Source organism: Podarcis erhardii (assembly GCF_964252035.2).
Source record: "Podarcis erhardii genome assembly, chromosome: 2".
Taxonomy (NCBI): domain Eukaryota; kingdom Metazoa; phylum Chordata; class Lepidosauria; order Squamata; family Lacertidae; genus Podarcis; species Podarcis erhardii.
Genome location: NC_138498.1, coordinates 28,849,234 through 28,869,177, shown reverse-complemented (window position 1 = coordinate 28,869,177; position 19,944 = coordinate 28,849,234). Strand labels below are relative to the sequence as shown.

Below are 19,944 nucleotides of genomic sequence, written 5' to 3'. Positions count from 1 at the left end.
CTGGGCCCATAGCAAGTCATTTTCTTGAAGCACCCCATTGACTTTGCTTTCCAACCCTACAGCATCCCACTGCTCACCTGTCAAAGCTGCCCAGTTAGCTAAAGGACAGCAATCGGCCTCTGGATCTGTGCCTGGAATTTGAGCAAAGGCAGCTACTTTTGGCAAGCGGCCATTTAAAACCTGCCAAAGATGGTAACAGCAGCCAGAAGAAACGAAACGTGTTTTAAAGCACAGAGGTGTCATTGTGCAATAAGAGCAGCCATTCCAAAACACCCTCCGAGGCAGAGTGTTTTCTGATAAAGATGCTGTGTCCAGTATCAGAGATTTTCACAAAATGTCTCCATTTCCAGACCATCTGCCTCACAGGGCCTTTTGGGATGATGTCTTTAAAAAATGTACTGCCATCAGCTGCTCATTTGCTATGGGGAGATCTAGATGTATCTTTTCCTCTGCCATTGTGTTTATATTGTTTTATTTATCTACTTGCGTTGGTATGCTTTTGAATTGCGATTTTTTATTGTTTTATTTATTTCTATTTAAAATCCCGCTTTGTCGAGCCACCGCCTCTTAAACCAACTAACAAATATGTATACACAGTGCTTTTTTCTTTTAAAAAATGTTTTGGGGTACTCTCATTTTGACTCAAGAAAACCACCATTTTATAGTTCCAATGGGGGAAAATAAATACGGTAAATGGACAGAAGTACAAAGATTCAGAAAATGTTTAGGGGTACGCATACCCCTGCGTAGCCCCAGAAAAAAAAAGCACTGTGTATATGATTGCACTCGCATCCACTCACTCATTTATTTTGTGCAGAGAGCAGTGACAGAAATTCACTGGCCACGAATAAGCCTCTCATTGCCTGCAATCCTATATCAACTGAGTTGGGAGTAAGCCCTATGAAATCAGTGGGGCAGTGGGACTTCCGTCTGGGTAGACATGTACAGAACTGCCCTGTAAAGAGAACAGAGAAAATGCTGCTGAGAAAATGCAGTTTTCTCCCTCTTATCAAGGGCACTTGCAGTTTGCAGCACCACACACTTCCATCCAGTGTCCCTTGCTCCTGCAGCTATTGGCTACTCACCATGCTTCGTTTATGGATACTTATTGTTTTGCACTATTTTACTGATATCTCTAATGCAAATATTAAGACCCGGGTGATACTTTTCTTAAATGGCCTGCTGAGAAAGCATTTTGGTATCCCAAAGCTTTGCTGTGCTGCTAGTGGAATGTAAGATTATATAACATTTGTAAGTCAATGTGACAGATCCTGAAGCTGAGGCTCCAATACTTTGGCCACCTCATGAGAAGAGAAGACTCCCTGGAAAAGACCCTGATGTTGGGAAAGATGGAGGGCACAAGGAGAAGGGGACGACAGAGGACGAGATGGTTGGACAGTGTTCTCGAAGCTACCAGCCTGAGTTTGACCAAACTGTGGGAGGCAGTGGAAGACAGGAGGGCCTGGCGTGCTCTAGTCCATGGGGTCACGAAGAGTCGGACACGACTAAACAACAAGAAGTCGTCAATGTGAAATACAGTGGTACCTGGGGTTAAGTACTTAATTCGTTCCGGAGGTCCGTACTTAACCTGAAACTGTTCTTAACCTGAAGCACCACTTTAGCTAATGGGGCCTCCTGCTGCCGCTGCACTGCCGGAGCACAATTTCTGTTCTCATCCTGAAGCAAAGTTCTTAACCTGAAGCACTATTTTTGGGTTAGCAGAGTCTGTAACCTGAAGCGTATGTAACGCGAGGTACCACTGTAATAAAAAACTAAATACAAGCATGTGAATATGTTTCACTGACATGAGTGGAAGTGCTCAAGCGATCTTTGGAAAGATCCTTTCTCTCCAGTTCTAGCACTCTGTTGTAACACAAATTATCTCTGAAAAAAGTTGTTTCTATTTAAAAAACAAACAAGGGAGGGGGCAGCCTAAATGTTTCCCATAAAATGTAAGCTTTCTTTTCATTTTTTTTTGTTTTTAAAAAACATTGCGTGATGGGAGCTACTAAAATAGCCTTCTGGTGAAAGCACACCCAGCCAAAACCACAGGATCATAACTACACTGCTAGAAAAATTGACTCAGTTAGGAGTATTCAGCCATTTCTTCAGCTGAGCCTATTCACCAGGGACTGTGAGATCTAAGTCCCTTGACAATCAGGTGACTGCTTATTACAATTGTACATTCAAAGAAAGGCACACAAATCAATACAGTACAATCCTTGCAGGCTTCTCTGTTGTTTATTTTCATTAAAGGTGTGATTAAGGACACAGCTACATTAGTAAAGAAAAAGCGTTTTATATGCGTTATAACACTGTGGCACCAGATGGCGCTGCAGAGTCCTGTCTTTCGCCAATGTGATTTCCCATTTTGAAGTTTACAACACGTTTTCCTGAAACACATTTTTTTATTTGTCTAGATCCAGCCTAAGTTTTTACATCTATATTGAGCAGCCAGGCCCGAAGGAAACACCCTTAATGGGGAAAGTAGTTTCTATCCTGCTCTCCCCCTCTTAAAAAAAATGCAAATGAAAAACCCTTAGGGCTTGTGGAAAAAACGTCAAATGTCGGTAAAAATCAATATAGTTTTTCTCAAGTCTATTTCTATCCGCTCCTTTCCTGACCCTGTCTCTTCTGCCCTCTTGTGATGGGAGAGAGAATATTGACTGGTGATGTTTAATGTGTATTTAAAAAACTCAGGCATTTTAAGGGTCCTTCCAGGTAGGGACTTTGTATCTGATGAGCTGTTGAGATCCAGTTTTATGTTTTTTGTTTATAATGTGTGCATGATTAGCATGTTATCTTCCACATATACTGGTCTGATTCAGCTACATTTCAGTATGTGGTTGGAAACCGCTACCTTGAAATGCGCATGTGGAAGGCGATTAATAAGCATCATCATCATCATCAACAACAACAAGGGGTACCCTCTCCTTTTTGAGTATCCCTGGTATGGTAAAGTCCAGATTGAGGGAGGGGAAAGTGTGGCAAGACCCTGAAGTGGCCCAGACCCAAGTTTATCGCCTCAGTGAGAAGACTGGGCCATGCTGGGATATAAGGAGGATTCACAGGGTCTTTGAGGGACACAGGTGGCACTGTGGGTTAAACCACTGAGCCTAGGACTTGCTGATCAGAAGGTCGGCGGTTTGAATCCCCGCAACGGGGTGAGCTCCCATTGCTTGGTCCCTGCTCCTGCCAACCTAGCAGTTTGAAACCCCACAAAGTGCAAGTAGATAAATAGGTACCACTCCAGCGGGAAGGTAAACGGCGTTTCCGTGTGCTGCTCTGGTTTGCCAGAAGCGGCTTAGTCATGCTGGCCACATGACCTGGAAGCTGTACGCCGGCTCCCTCGGCCAATAGAGCAAGATGAGCGCTGCAACCCCAGAGTCGGCCACGACTGGACCTAATGGTCAGAGGTGTCTTTACCTTTTTACAGTGTCTTCAGCTAAGCCATCAGTCAAACACCTTCAACCTGTGGTGGAACCGCCTTTGAATGGACCACATACATTTGTGTTTCTGCTTTGCACAGCCATATACAAACGTGTGTGTGTGTGTGTGTGTGTGTGTGTGTATACACACACAGATGTGATGTTTGGAGCTGAAATGAATGCATCTTGTGTGAGAGAGCATGAGCTGATGATGAGCATGGCAGGATACAGCCAGTTTTTCTCCCAGGCAGTGTTACAGCCTCCAGCGACTTGGGATGCAGCCAGGTTTGAGAAGCACTCAGGACTGGTGTGAAAGGAGCTTTTCAGAGAGGGAGAGAAACCCACCCAAAGGCAAATATTATGGGAGCAAAAAGCAAGGGGGTGGGGTGCGAGGAGAAGCGTGCCTGTAGTCTTGAAAACGTGGAATGGATTTTGCAGGCTCGGGCATTGACTGTGCTCATTGCTCACCTTTCAGCTCCCTGGTTTTCCACTCTGGTCAGATGCTGAGTTCTGTCTCCAGAATAAAAAAATGCTGTGTCTTGGTTCTGGACCAGGGCTGGTATGAAAAAGGGATAAAGCAGAATGGGGAGTCCGGCTGGGCTAGGCCTAGGACTTGCTGATCAGAAGGTTGGCGGTTCGAATCCCCGCGACAGGGTGAGCTCCCGTTGCTCGGTCCCTGCTCCTGCCAACCTAGCAGTTTGAAAGCACGTCAAAGTGCAAATAGATAAATAGGTACTGCTCCAGCGGGAAGGTAAACGGCGTTTCCGTGTGCTGCCCAGCTCCTGCCAACCTAGCAGTTCGAAAAAATGTCAAAGTGCAAGTAGATAAATAGGTACTGCTCCGGCGGGAAGGTAAACAGTGTTTCCATGCGCTGCTCTGGCTCGCCAGAAGCGGCTTAGTTATGCTGGCCACATGCCCCGGAAGCTGTACGCCGGCTCTCTCGGCCAATAAAGCGAGATGAGCGCCGCAACCCCAGAGTCGGTCACGACTGGACCTAATGGTCAGGGGTCCCTTTACCTTTACAGCATAAAAGGAGGACGAATTACTCCCTCTTCCCAGCCAAACAAAACTGAGCCAAGATGGAAGGTTATGTCAGGATGAAGCCATGTTTTTATTCATTGGATGAAATTCGTTACCTTTCGGAGTTTCTTGAAAGGCTGGTGTGAAAGGAGCTTTTCAGAGAGGGAGAGAAACCCTCTCTCAGGGCAGCCGAGGTGGCAGCTAGTTATTCCCCTTATTCCTCATCACAATCCTATGAGGTAGGTAAGGGCTGAGGGACAGTGACTGGTTCAGTGGCCTTTGTGGGATTTGAACCTCTGTTTGAGATCAACGGACTGGCCACTCGCGACACACAGGGCAGCAGCTTAAAATATCCCCGTGTGGTACCTCTTACTGTGTGTGTGGAGAGACAATCAGAGCAAACGGAAGGCTGATCCATATTGTTGTTTAATGTGGATAGTAAAGTTTCTGTGCCTCCATTAGTTTTCAAACCCTCTCCTTTTTGAGTATCCCTGGTATGGGAAAGTCCAGATTGAGGGAGGGGAAAGTGTGGCAAGGCAGTGATTTGGAGGAGAATGCCAAATGGACAATGGAAAAATAGTACTACTACTACTACTACTAATAATTTTATTATTTATATGCCACCCATCTGACTGGGTTGTCCCAGCCACTCTGGGTAGCTCCCAACAGAATATTAAAAACACAGTAAAACATCAAATATTAAAAACATCCCGGCCTTCAGATGTCTTCTAAAAGTCAGGTAGTTGTTTATTTCCTGGACATTTGATGGGAGGGCACCACTACTGAGAAGGCCATTTGTCTGGTTCCCTGCAACCTCACTTCTCGCAGTGAGGGAACTGCCAGAAGGCCCTCGGCGCTGGACCTCAGTGTCCGGGCGGAACGATGGGGGTGGAGATGCTCCTTCAGGTATACTGGGCAGAAGCTGTTTAGGGCTTTAAAGGTCAGCACCAATTGTGCTCAGAAATGTAATGGTAGACAATGTAGATCCTTTAGGGCCAGTGTTATATGGGCTTGGCGGCCACTCCCAGTCACCAGTCTAGCTTCCACATTCCGGATTAGTTGTAGTTTCCGAGTCACCTTCAAAGGTAGCCCCACGTAGAGCGCATTGCAGTAGTCGAAGTGGGAGATAACTAGTGTTAAGTTGTGTGTTGACATAGCAGACGACACAGCGATTTCTCCAAAGCAGCTCTTTATTTTGTAAGCTGGAATAGAACTGACTAGCAAACAGCTCAGCCGGCCTGCTTTTATAGGCAGCCGGCTGTCAACATTGTAGCAACAACAACCCAGAGTTTCCTGCCTAAAATAACTGACGTGGACATGAGTGAAAACTATCTACAGACCTGAGTGAAAACTATCTACAGTATCCCCCTGCTGGCCCAGGGTGAAACTTCACTACATAACACCTAGAGTATGTCCCACTCTGACAAGACGGGATGCAGGCAGGTAAGGTCTCAGCTGGAGTACTAGATGGAGCTGGTAGACAGTCGCTCTGGACTCAGAATTGACCTGTGTGGAGGTACAGGAAGCTTGCGATCCACAATAAACAACAGTACAGATGAACCCTGAGTGGCTCCTAGTTGCTTTCTCCCTTTGATTTCTGTCATGGGAGCATGTTGACCAGTGGTGTGGTCAAAAACAGCAATGACCTGTCCTCTTACATCCCATTGGTTGGGATATTACAGATGACCAGCTCCCCATGTGGATATATGCACACTGTGGAAACGCTCCTACTTTGTAAATGGTTACAGTGGTACCTCAGGATGCGAATGGGATCCGTTCTGGAGCCCTGTTTGCATCCAGAAGCAAACATAACTAGTGACAGCACGTCTGCGCACGCGTTGCTTCCGGGTTGCCGCGGAGCACAACTCAAACACGCTCAACATGAAGCATATTCAACCCGAGGTATGACTGTATCTCTCTGCACATGAAGTCTCTCTCTCTCTTTCTCACGCACACCCCGTCTCCATGCACAGATACACAGAATATATATATGCAAACATACATATATAGATATCCATGCACACATATGCATCCGTGTCTAGTAGACCCTCCTGTGTTGTCGTCTAATGCTCTGGATTCAGAGTCATGCCAGGACGCCAAGCCTATCTGTCCCAATGAGCTGCTGGGCTATGGAAACTTTCAGCAATGTTGGAGCTGGTTGCAGAAGGGAGATGTTCCTCCTAGAATGGTCCCATCTAAGACCCCCAGGGGTTTCAGGGCCGGATCCGAGGGGCCATTCCTCCTCGGCGATTGGGTGCATGGGAGCTGGATAGACGCCAGCACCTCACAGACAGTGCGCCGGAAAGTCTTGCTGACAAAGCAGTAGAGGAAGAAGTTGAGGGAGGTGTTGAGCATGGCCACCATGTTGGCAATGTCCATTGCGAGGTGGACTTCCCAGTTCTGTCTGACGGAGGCCACGTAGAGGTGGTAGATCATGACAACGGTCCGTGGAGCCCAGAGGATGATGAAGATGGTGGTGACGGCCAGCAGAATGGCTGTGGTCTTGCTGAGGCGCCGGTGGGGCCAGCCTGAGTGCTTGAGCTTGTAGATGATCACAGAATTCGTCACCAGGAAAATACTACAGGGGATGAAGTAGATGAGGAAGCAGTGAAGCCATTTCAGGACCTTGTCCATAGTGGTGGGTGGGTAGGCATCATGCCAAACATCCAGCCACCCGTAGAAGGGGATTCCGGTGGCCAACGATATTGCAAAGACGGCGCCAATGATCTTCCGGGTGCGCCCTGGGTAAGACACAGCCCTGTACTGCAGCGGGTGGCAGAGGGCCACGTAACGGTCCACAGTGAGCAGGACAGTCACCCAGATGGAGGCATGATTGGCTGTGAACTGCAGCACGTTGATGGTGAGGGTAAAGGCGCCCGGAACCTCGCGGCCCAAGATGGCGGCCTGCACAATGAAGCCCGCAAAGACGACAAAGACCTGGGTCATAATGTCGGATGCCGTGAGGGCCAAGAGGTACCAGTAGGAGGACTTCTTGGTGCGGGCAGCCAGGCGGGTCAGCGCAACGGCAGCCAAAATGTTCACTGAAATGAGGAAGAGAGGCAAGCGAATTGGAATAGGTGGGAGATCGTCACAGAAAACAACAACAACCACAATCAAGGTACAGGAACATAACCAATAGCTTCCATCTGCAAATCCACTCAATTCAAAACTCAGTTTTACAAATTAAAAAAAAGAGAAATGGTTTTGTGGTGGTAGTTCTAAACAGAATGACTTTGCTAAAGACAGGCAGTGTGGCTGTTGGGGAGCTCTGGGTTCAAATCCCCACTGAGCCATGAAACCCATTGGGTGACGTTTTGCGCATTCCTTCCCCAGCATTCCTCAATATGCCCAATGTCTCTCCAGGCCATAACTCAGTAGCAGAGTATCTGCTTTGCAAGCCAAAGGTTCCATGTTCAATCCCTGGCGACTCCACCAAGGCTGGGGAAAGTCCTTTGTTGGAAAGCCAGGACAGGCATTGCCAGTCAAAGTGGACCACACTAAGCTGCCAGATGGGCCAGTGGTCTAACTCAGTACAGTGGTACCTCGGGTTACAGACGCTTCAGGTTACAGACTCCGCTAACCCAGAAATAGTACCTCGGGTTAAGAACTTTGCTTCAGGATGAGAACAGAAATCGTGCTCTGGTGGCGCAGCGGCAGCGGGAGGCCCCATTAGCTAAAGTGGTGCTTCAGGTTAAGAACGGACCCCTGGGACGAATTAAGTACTTAACCTGAGGTACCACTGTATAAGGCAGCTTTCTATGTTAGCAGTGGAGGTCCCTATCCCACTGACATCCAAAGTCTTCTCATTTATGTTGGGGAAGCATGTGTAACTCAATTTGGGCCTGGCTCTGAACCTTCTCCCCTCCTCAGTGCAAGTCAGATTCTCCTTCACACCTCCTGATTCTCTTTCAGGGCCTTCGGTCTACTTTTCCCCAGCACAGATTCACAGAGCTGCACTTTGCTGAACTGTCCAAACTGGTCGCATGTCCAGGATTGTCTTATCTACATGAGCTCATGGCTCCCTCTAGTGATTGGCTCTAAAAATAATACTCTGCTTTACATAAGGGGACCATCTATTTATCCGAAATAACCTTTCCTTTCCCAAGCCAATCACTTATATATATTTTTTTCTTCATTTCCTGAAGTTATGTCACAGCGAGCTGCAATTTTTTTAGCTCAAAAACTGTGCCCCCTTTACAACACGGGGGGTGGGGAATGTCCTTTTGATGCAGTTGACCACAGACAAAGAGATGGTTCTCTTGTGAGTTGTGCCCTGGCAAAGTATCCCAAAGTTTGAGAATTAAGTGACATTCATGCAGATTATAATTTAGAATTTCAGAGAACTTGGTGCCGTCAACGAACACCCCCACTTTGTGCAGCATAAAAGAAAGCCCCACCAATTCTCACTGTAGCAAGGCCGCTACACCGTGGTTGAGTTTTGGCACAACATCCCAATTTGCTATCTATATTTATTTCCAAACACTGGCGCAACTTTTAATAAACCCTCACATTTATTTGCATTGAAATGGGTTTCATTCTCATTACAACATCCCATTTTTTTACGTAATGAATTCTATGAGAACTCGGCACTCCTCTATTTACAAAGCTTAGTAGCATTTATGACTTCTGCTCATATAGGACATTTCATAACCATTTTCCATTTCCTTCTTTCCAATATGGTGTGTGAATGCTGCTAACAGATAACTGGGTCACTATAAATGAACCTCGCTGCATTTGATTAAAAAGGTTTCTTATTTTGTAAACAAGGGGTAAATTAATCCACACCAAGCAGCAATGTATCAACAAACCCTCACTTGAAAAAAAATGCCTTTTTAAAATTTGTTGCTTTGTTCCCTTTCTGCTCTCTCATCACATGACCCCTTGGCTTTGTATCCTTCTGAACTCCCTAATGTTATCGTGATCATTGTCAGATTTTGTTTGCAAATCATTTATGCGAACACTTCTCTAAACTATTTCCTAAAGCCCTTGCTATTTCCACACCCAAATTTCCCCACCATTTGCCACTTTCTCTCACCCTAGAGCTCATGATCTACATGGTCTCAAAATTTTATTCCCTTTTTGTTGATGGGTACCAGACACAGGTCCTTCTCAGTGGTGGCTCCACATCTTGGAATAGTGCATCTGTTTGGCCCCTTGGCATCAAAGTTTTAGGTTGGTTCCAAGAAGCATTTATATTATACCAGCTCTCTCTGTGATTCTGTTATGGGCTTTTATTTGTTTCATTTTTTAAAAAAAGTTGTTGTGATGTGTTTTTGATTATATCATTTAAATTTTTAAAAACATATTTTTATATAATAAAAATAGAAAAACATATTTTTATTTCACTACATTTAAATTCCACTTTTCTTTCAAAGCAAAGTACTGCGGATTAAAAAATTCCTTCACTCTGAATTACTGCTTCTCTTCCTCCTTGTTCTTTGTACCTCTTAAGCTTCTCCCAGACACACCTGCGGAGATGGCTTGCTTCTCATCCTTTTCCTTACCTGGCAGACCCACACACAGCAGGATCCAGTAATAGATGACAGCAGCAGTGCCAGCAAGACAAGGCGATTTTCCATCCCCATCTGGGTCCCTGGCATTGTTTGCCCATGTTGCATTGGTCATGTTCATCTTTCCTTAGTACCTTCCAGCTAGGAGGGAGGCAAAGGAGCAAATGGTGAGGAATACAGTCAACTCTTGGCCTGCATCATCCCAGTTTCCCACAAAGCATGGGACAATTTGATTGAATGTCTCCCTTCGCTAGGCACAGGGCGAAAAACAACAGCACGAGCAGAGAGATCGATATAGCAATGGTTGCGGCAACTCTTGGCAACTGTTGATTATGTTTTAACCTCCTGGTGTACTCTGTGCATCCCTAGATTGTGGCAGACCACCCTGATCGGTATCAATATATAAACGGAGGCTCTCTCGCTTGGCCTGCTGCTAGCAGTCTTGTTCAAGGCGAAAACAGATGGAGAGGTACGAGCTGGATGCCTCTTCTCTCCCCCAACCCAGGTATGATCAGCCACTGACTTCTGTTTCCTGAAGATTATCAGCTGGCTACAGGTTTTTGGGGGACGCAGGTGGTGCTGTGGGTTAAACCACAAAGCCTAGGACTTGCTGATCAGAAGGTCAGCGGTTTGAATCCCCTCAACGGGGTGAGCTCTCGTTGCTCAGTCCCAGCTCCTGCCAACCTAGCAGTTCGGAAGCACGTCAAAGTGCAAGTAGATAAATAGGTACCGCTCCAGCGGGAAGGTAAACGGTGTTTCCGTGCACTGCTCTGGTTCACCAGAAGCAGCTTAGTCATGCTGGCCACATGACCCGGAAGCTGTACACCGGCGCCGCAACCCCAGAGTCGGTCATGACTGGACCTAATGTTTAGGGGTCCCTTTACCCTTTACCTTTACAGGTTTTTGAGAAATGCCACAACATCCACTTCCTACCTTCCCGTCCAAAAGGAATGAAGGGTGCCATCTAGACATGTAAAGTGAAGTGGTAGAAGGGTGGTACACAAACACACAAGCATGTGAAATCATGCAACAGAACCCACCGCCAGTGGATTGCTGAAGCCTCAGAGCCAGGAGTGGGTCCAATGATTTAAGCACCTGCAAAGATGTCCACTTAGGGAGTAGGCAGCAAGTGATCATTAAATAGAAGCAAGTTAAAATGAGGGATCCGTTTAGTAAACCCCCCTGAGATAGGAGCTAAGTAGAGGTATATGTGGTTGGAACGGTAGGCATAAAGTCAGACAGACGGACAACAGCATCATGAATATTGGAAACACACACACACGCCTTTATAATGGGTGCTGATAACTTATTTCAACCTTTCCTAGTTATCTGGACCCCTCCATACAGACTGAAGGTGTAAATAGGTGAATAAACCATACAGTGGTACCTCAGGTTACATACGCTTCAGGTTACAGACTCCGCTAACCCAGAAATAGTACCTCGGGTTAAGAACTTTGCTTCAGGATGAGAACAGAAATCGCACGCAGGAGGCCCCATTAGCTAAAGTGGTGCTTCAGGTTAAGAACAGTTTCAGGTTAAGAACGGACCTCTGGAACGAATTAAGTACTTAACCCGAGGTACCAGTGTATTTCCTAAAGCTAAGATAGTCTCTGCCGTGTCTCAATCCTTCAGTGGAACACAGATCCTGGTTGAGTGCCTGGAACCCCCTGGAGTCTTGCAGACAGTGGGGGTGGCACCCAGCTTTTGTAAGAATATGCTGGAATCTCCTGTCCGTCTGTCCCTTGGGTCTCATGGAACTGAGCAAGGTAACATCACACCTTGGGTTAATTCCAGGGTACGGGTCCCCTTACCCCTTGTTGATCATGCCTCTCTGCTCAACTCACATTACTAGAAAGGTAGATGTTTGCAATGCCGTCCAGCAGATGGATGCTGGTGGGAATCTTACCTTGATGCCTGTGCTGCAGAAAGCGGTGCCCTGTTTTGTATTTGCTCCTTCTTCTTCTCCCTGATCAGATGGTTCAGCGGTGCATCTCCTCCTCCTCCTCCTCTGTGCACCAAACCTGTAAGCCTGCTCTTGAGAGCCAGCGCTGAGAGGCAAATTGTGAAAAAGGCTGAGCAAGCGGCCAGAGACTCGGGAAGAGGGAGGAGCAGCAGCAGGTGTGTGCTTGATGCAGACAAACCTGGAATGAGTGGAGAGTTTAAGTGGGCAGGCATAGCACAGATGGAGTGGCCACAGGGCATTTTTTTTGTCAAGCTCCTGTTCCATGGTATAAACGACATGTGGGAAGAAACAGAGCCTCAGATCTGCGTGTTGAATGCAAAATATGTGGGCAGCCCATGTCAGATGGGCAAGGTACAAATAATAAAATTATTATTTGTAGCAAATGCCTGTCAATTGCTATTCCTGGGATGTTGAGCCCATTTAACATCACATACGCCTTTGGAAGATTTGTTATGGTGTCTGGGGATCAAAACTCAATCTCACCAACTGTGGGAGAAATGGCTAATACAAACTGGTTGTCTTTTAAACATATCTACTCTAATATGCTGATTGAACCACTACCAAGGACCTAGCAGTTAGCAAGTGATTATACTACCTAAAATGTCTGAAACATTCATCTTAAAGCAGCAGAGGAGTGTATAAGGGTACACAGCACATTAAGTTACAAGCAATGAAAGCCACTATTTCTGGGGACTGCGAACAACATACAGTGGTACCTCTGGTTACATACACTTCAGGTTACATACGCTTCAGATTACAGACTCCACTAACCCAGAAATAGTACCTCGGGTTAAGAACTTTGTTTCAGGATAAGAACAGAAATCGTGCTCCAGTGGCGCGGCAGCAGCAGGAGGCCCCATTAGCTAAAGTGGTGCTTTAGGTTAAGAACAGTTTCAGGTTAAGAACAGACCTCCAGAACGAATTAAGTACTTAACCCGAGGTACAACTGTAATTAGATACATGGCAACTATCAGGGCTGATAGAAATGCAGACACATTTCTAGGTATTGTTGGAAGCAAGAAAATAAAAACACTGTTGATTACCAACACTCATTAGGTTTTTAGTTGTCAGAATGCTTAGAAGCAAAGAGCCACAAGAAATAGCATTTGGGTTGATCCATCCCTCCATACTGAATTAGAGACAAAATAGAATTTTTTTAAGGAAACACTAAATCGGTATACTTCTTCAAGTGACTCAGAAGATCCTTGCAAGGTGACTTGCATATGACAACAAAAATTAAATGCACCCTGGAATAAACAGTGTATATTGATAGGATGGATGTAAAATGGAAGATGGTTGCAGTTACAATGCCAATGGATTAGCAGCAAGACTGTTGGCATTTGGTTGGCCAGCACCTGCTTTGGTTGACAAAACCATACATTTTTCTTGGCTAAAGTGATACAGCCTTGCTGGCTCAAGGACTCCGTGGCACAGAGTCAACACTGCAACTAAGAAGTATCCTCAGCAGGGATATACAAACAAGCAATCAAATGACATAAAAAAGCAAAGGTCCTGGTCCAAGCTGACCTCATGACTACAACATCCAGCCTAATTTCGGTGCTTTTTTATTTTTATTTGTGTCCCTGCTTTGTGTAGCCTCTTGCCTGATGAAGAGTTCTGGAGAACTCAAAAGCTTGCCACAGTTTTGTGGCATTTGGGTGGGTCATAATGAAGGCATTGCCCATGAATGTTAGAATTTTAAACCATGAATTTGATGAAAGACACAAGTCAAGGCTCTTTTGATCTGAGGAGACCAGATTCAAAGAACAGATCAAGTCTATTTGCATATGACTAGCAGTTATGTGCTAGGAGACGGGGGTTGGGTGATCCTAGGCATGGGCCTGTGCCCCTCACATGAGCAACTAAACAAGAAAGCAGGTTGGTGGTGGTGGAATAAATCTTACAGGCATGACAAGTTCCTAAAACCAACAGACTTCCAGTCTTGTTTTGGGCAGCCAAATACCTTCCAGTTGACATTCAGCTGGGGTTCCCTGGGTGAATTAGCTCATCAACAACAAAGAGATCAGCAGGAAAAAGCAAGAGAAACTGTACGTCTCTTGTACCCTGGTGGTGCAAATTCTTGGGTTTGGGAGCTTTGTAGCCTGGAAAGATGGGAATATGGTAGTGGGAAGTAGTGGGAGAAATTGGGATCAAATCTCCTATAATCACAGAAAGAAAGAAAAAAAAAGGTTTGTTGAAGTAATTCTCCTCCCCCACCCTTTTCATCTTCCACATTTGTCCTGCCTCGTTTCAGAATAGCAAAATATGATCAAGTTTTTGAACAACAGGAAGCCTCTGGGTTTCCCACTGCCTTCCAACATGGCGGATGTAAATGCAACAGCCCGAGGGGGTCGCACAACCCCATGAAATTCATTTAATACAGCTCATTTGCTCAGTTCCACAGGCAACAGGGTTTAACAGGAGGTCAAGGAAAGTTACAGGATTCATTAGTATTGTAACACCTCGGTCAACTTTAGCAACCGGAACTTAATCAGTAACAAACTACCATGTCTCTAAGATTTCTTAAAAGAACTGGTGAGAGCAGCACAGTGACTTTCTCTAACCACCGATTTAAGAAGCAGACCGTTCTTTTACCTGGCTTGATTACAAAGTTTTAGAAAAGCATTCTGAAGAGGGGGAAATGTAATTCACAAAAGTGGCTGGTCAGTGTACAGGATTTTGCCCTTTCAAGCCAGGTGCACATAGTCACATACTGTAGTTAGCTGTACTTAAATCCACTAGAATCACAAAGGTGGATTGTAACTATGCTTGTCCTTCCCAAAGACCCATCTCTGTGGGAAGAAAGATGTCTCCTGTCACTTCTCAAGCACAATCGCAAAGGGGAACTGTGTTTGGACAGGATGGTTGTATTTGGGTATTGGGTTTCTTTAAAAGATGTTGTTGAGACACTGGTTTCTTCATTTTTGTGAGCTGAATTTTATTGTTTGAATTTTATAGATTTGCGAGCCATGTTTTTGGCTGAAAGGCAGCACAGGATTAAACTCTGCCCTATCTTTTCTGCTATTGGGTCTAAATTTTTAGACCCAGCTCTTGAGGGGAAAAGCCATCTGGTCTGAGTCGCGGAGAACTGATTTCCCACGGGCTACTTGTGTTAGGGTGACCCTTTTAGCAGTGGCGAGGTTTCCTTGGGCAGTTTGAGCTAATTTTCTGAAGTCTGAGCCCTTCAGTCTGATAAACAAGTAACGTTGTATTGTTACTATGAATATCTTGGAGGTTTTCTTTGTATTGCTGTTTTCTATTGATTATTTTTGTTGTTTTACCTACGGGAGAAGCAGATCGATGGACCGATTCACTCACAACATAAACCTTCATTTGGCAGAAAGGACACAAAATGGGGGGAAATGAGGCACCTGATATGTGGAGGCACCCTCACCCTCCACTAACAAATTATACCATGTGTATATTTGTAGACCAGCCTTTTCTCCAACCTGGTTCCATCTAGATGTTGTTGGACTGTAGCTCCCATCATTCTTGGCAGTTGTCTACGCTGCCTGAGGTTGGGAACTGCAGTCGAAATTCCTGGACAGCTGGAGGACACCACACTGGGGAGCGCTGGTGTGGCTACACCCTCTCTAACCCTCTAACTAAGAAGCAGTAAAAAGGTAAACGTAAAGGATGGGTAAATTCAGTCAAAGGTGACTGTGGGGTTGCTGCGCTCGTCTCACTTTCAGGCCGAGGGAGCTGGCGTTTGTCCACTGACAGCTTTCTGGGTCATGTGGCCAGCATGAATAAACCGCTTCTGGTGCAACGGGACACTGTGATGGAAACCAGAGCGCACAGACACCCTGTTTACCTTCCCGCTGCAGCGGTACCTATTGATCTACTTGCACTGGTGTGTTTTCGAACTGCTAGGCTGGCAGGAGCTGGGACAGAGCAACAGGAGCTCACCCCATCATGGGGATTCAAACTGCCACAATCTTCTGATTGGCAAGTCCAAGAGGCTCAGAAGTAAGTCCCATGGAGTTCAGTGCAAGATACTCCCAGGAAAGTAGTGGCTATAGGACCTCCAATGCTGAACGAGAAGCACTGACCTCATGCAGCAGGACTCTTTTCCTGTGTCCTTAAGAACTACAGCCTAAGTCCCCAGCTGCCCAGGACACTCAGTGACGATGGCTGAGTTGGAGAGGGGTCCTGTTTCTGGCCATAGCCCCTTCTGGCCGCTGTGCTTGCTAAGTATTGCCTTGTGTAAATATCACTAGGTGTTTAGCAGTGAACTGATGGACTGATAGAGGAGCTTTGCACTTGCCATCTCAAAGTAAACAGAGCTGTCGCTCAGTGCGAGAAGGCTGGAAAACCACCGGCAATGAAAGAAATACCCCACCCTCTCAATTCCTGCCCCTCCCTCCCTGCTCTCTCTCTCTCTCTCCCCCCCCACCGCACACCTGCAAGCTCGGTTAAAGAGGTTTCCCTGGGTGCCTGTGGGAAACAGACAGTTGGAATCATAATGCAGCACCAAGAGCAATATTTTTAGATGCCTCGTGACTGGTGATTGTGCAAAGAGGAGGCACAGCAAATAAAAACAGAATAAACCCACTGATATTTTGTGGATGTTGGTGCACCCATTTGTCTAGACATCCTGTTAATTTGCTGGGCTGTGTAACTATGACTGTGCAGAAAAAGTTTAATCTTTCAGCGGAGAATATTCTATCGAGCGATATACCTACTGGAAGGAAATTAACAAGGGGACAACGAAAATGGACCGTACGCACCCCAAATGGTGGACAAGAGATCGATTTTGATGAATTGGAAGAATAAAGATATGACACAGCGGGTGGCGCTGTGGGTTAAACCACAGAGCCTAGGACTTGCCAATCAGAAGGTCGGCGGTTCAAATCCCTGTGATGGGGTGAGCTCCCGTTGCTCGGTCCCTGCTCCTGCCAACCTAGCAGTTCGAAAGCATGTCAAAGTGCAAGTAGATAAATAGGTACCGCTCCAGCGGGAAGGTAAACGGTGTTTCCGTGCGCTGCTCTGGTTCTCCAGAAGCGTCTTAGTCATGCTGGCCACATGAGCCGGAAGCTGTATGCCGGCTTCCTCGGCCAATAAAGCGAGATGAGCGCCGCAACCCCAGAGTCAGTCACGACTGGACCTAATGGTCAGGGGTCCCTTTACCTTTACCCTTTAACCAATGCATTGACAGCAGGACGTCACTCGCAACCTATGAACAGACTGCTAGCATTGGAAGATGGACCATAAATGTAGCACAGATCCTGTAGTAAGAAAAGTCAGCGGCTTTGACTGAAGCAATCGGAAGACCATCAGCTGAGTCATTCACTCTTCTGTGCAAATGAATCACCTCACGTAAATCATTTTCAAGACAATTTGCCTCTGACGCTTAGCGCTCACAGGTGGAGAAGGGCAACATCAGCATACGGAGGAAAAGTGCTAAGCAGTTGGTTCATGGGTAGGCAAACTAAGGCCCGGGGACTGGATCTGGCCCAATTGCCTTCTAAATCTGGCCCGTGGACGGTCCGGGAATCAGCGTGTTTTTACATGAGTAGAATGTGTCCTTTTATTTAAAATGCATCTCTGGGTTATCTGTGGGGCATAGGAATTTGTTCATTTCCCCCCTCCAAAATATAGTCTGGCCCACCACAAGGTCTGAGGGACAGTGGACCAGCCCCCTGCTGAAAGTTAGATGACCCCTGAGCTAGTTGCATATAACTGCCCACCTCAGAAAGAGGGCCAATAGAGAGAAGCTTCTAGAAGCAGACATTCTGAACAGGAAGCAGTTGGCTCTGTGTGAAAACAGCTCAGCTTGGCTCCCACTTGCCTGAACAAAGTCTTTTTAAAAAACAAAACAAAAGCAAAAACTTTTTTACAAGTATTTTGTACCAGTTGTCTATCATATATATTCCCAGTGACGGTCCTGATGAGTCTTGCCCTTTGCAGGATCTCACCCACAGGAAGCACACCTATTCCTGCCAGCCACCGCTAATTGTCCAAGGCCCTAGCGCTGTTCCTTCCCTTACCGCTTAGCTTCCCTATCCATCCATCCATTCATTCCCTCCCTCCCTCCTTTCTCCTTTATGGCTGCCTGCGTTGCCTCAGCAAGCTGTTGTTTTTCACGCTGGCAGTTAAATGAGCCATTGGCAGATGGCCTGTCAAACAATTAACCTACCAAATGGCAGGCAGTGCCGAGCACCATCGCGGATACTAATCCAAGAATCCATATTTGCCCAGTTTGGCAGCCTTACTTAGCGGTAGATAGTGGTGCGTTCAGGGTGACAGTGCAGCCGTTCTTTGCACCTAAAAAGGCCAAGAGGTGACTTTGCTTTTTGTCCCCGTATCTTTCTGAAATCACATCTCCATCTTCTCAGTTCAGAACACTCGGCTCCTTTCCAGGAGAGTCACTACCATCCACCCCGCCCACAAAATATTGTCTATACTGGGGAACTTGTTCCTATGCAGGATAGATGGATAATGGATTTCAAGCCTCAATATGGCATACTAGAAAGGGGCAATTTTATTACAAAGGAAGATAGATTTGAAGGAGGATTGTTCTACCTGCTGTGGCAGACCCTCCAAGGGTTCCTCTTTCCTAGAGATACAACCAGATTTACAGAAGATGTCCTGGTTTCTGATTTGATAATGCAGTGTCCCATTTTTCCTTTGGATGCCTCTATTTTCATCAGAGAAAAGTTGGAGGGTATAATAGGATGTCCCTAGTTTCATTGGAGAAATGTTGGAGGGCATTCAGTTATGTGACCTCGAGCCAAGGGGTCACATAACCTTTCGAAGACATCTGAAGGCAGCTCTGCATAGGAAAGGTTTTTTTAAATGTTTAATGTTTCTTCTTCTTCTTCTTCTTCTTCTTCTTCTTCTTCTTCTTCTTCTTCTTCTTCTTCAGAGTTTGGATTTGATATCCCGCTTTATCACTACCTGAAGGAGTCTCAAAGCAGCTAACAATCTCCTTTCCCTTCTTCCCCCACAACAAACACTCTGTGAGGTGAGTGGGGCTGAGAGATTTCAAAGAAGTGTCACTAGCTCAAGGTCACCCAGCAGCTGCATGTGGAGGAGCAGAGACGCGAACCCGGTTCCCCAGATTACGAGTCCACCGCTTTTAACCACTATTTATACCCCGCCCACCCCAGCCATAGCCGGGCTCAGGGTGGCTAACACCAGTAAAATTACAAATATATATATATATATATACACAGTTTAAAATACAGATTAAAATATAATTTAAAATGCAGCCTCATTTTAATAGTAGCCCATAGCTCAAAACCATAAGGGGAGGGAAACATAAGGGTCAGACTGAGTCCAAACCAAAGGCCAGGCCTTATGTTTTTATATGTGTTGTAAGCCTCCCAGAATGGCTGGGCTATAAATAACACTATTGTTATTGTTAGTCGTCGTCATCGTATTGAACAGGACATCCCTATTTTTATTGAAGAAATGTTGGAGAGGATGCTTTGGCCCAGGAGAAAGAGATGCCTCTTTTTTCATTTGACATGGCATCATTGCCCTTGGCACTCAGGAGTGCTCCTTCCTGTTTTCACCTACTAAGATTGCATAGTGATGGTGCCCCACCAGAGGGAAAAGATGCATTTTTAGAAGTAAGCAGATGGAGTTGGGGAGCTCCTCTCACCATTGCAGCAAAGGACTGGAAGGAGAGGTGGGCAGGAAGCTGTGTTTTTCCACGCATTGCCACATGTGGCTAGAAGGTACCGTATTTTTTGCTCTATAAGACTCACATTTTCCCTCCTAAAAAGTAAGGGGAAATGTGTGTGCATCTTATGGAGCGAATGCAGGCTGCACAGCTATCCCAGAAGCCAGAACAGCAAGAGGGATTGCTGCTTTCACTGCGCAGCGATCCCTCTTGCTGTTCTGGCTTCTGAGATTCAATTTTTTCCCCTCTTGTTTTCCTCCTCCAAAAACTAGGTGCGTCTTGTGGTCTGGTGCGTCTTATAGAGCGAAAAATACGGTATATGGTCACACTGTTAGGCTAAATACAAAGGAAGGAATGGGAGGGGAGCCATGTCACTCACCGCTAGTGATGTTG

The 19,944-nt window shown here is 46.0% G+C and overlaps 1 protein-coding gene across 1 annotated transcript; it reads right to left on the bottom strand.

The window, feature by feature from the left end:
- Window positions 1–6,397: 6,397 nt before the first annotated feature.
- Window positions 6,398–13,927, bottom strand: GPR142 (G protein-coupled receptor 142). Its single transcript, XM_081849890.1, has 4 exons — window positions 13,885–13,927; window positions 11,865–12,099; window positions 9,953–10,099; window positions 6,398–7,489 (listed from the first exon to the last, which is right to left on the bottom strand). Exons 3-4 carry the CDS (start codon window positions 10,077–10,079, stop codon window positions 6,588–6,590), a joined length of 1,029 nt encoding a protein of 342 aa, XP_081706016.1. The 5' UTR covers window positions 10,080–10,099; window positions 11,865–12,099; window positions 13,885–13,927; the 3' UTR covers window positions 6,398–6,587.
- Window positions 13,928–19,944: the final 6,017 nt, after the last annotated feature.

Coding starts and splice junctions, on each gene's coding strand:
- GPR142 (XM_081849890.1), bottom strand. CDS start 10,079: ATGAACATGACCAATGCAACATGGGCAAACAATGCCAGGGACCCAGAT. Junction 7,490..9,952: donor GCTGTGTGTGGGTCTGCCAG/GTAAGGAAAAGG, acceptor TCCTCATTTCAG/TGAACATTTTGGCTGCCGTT.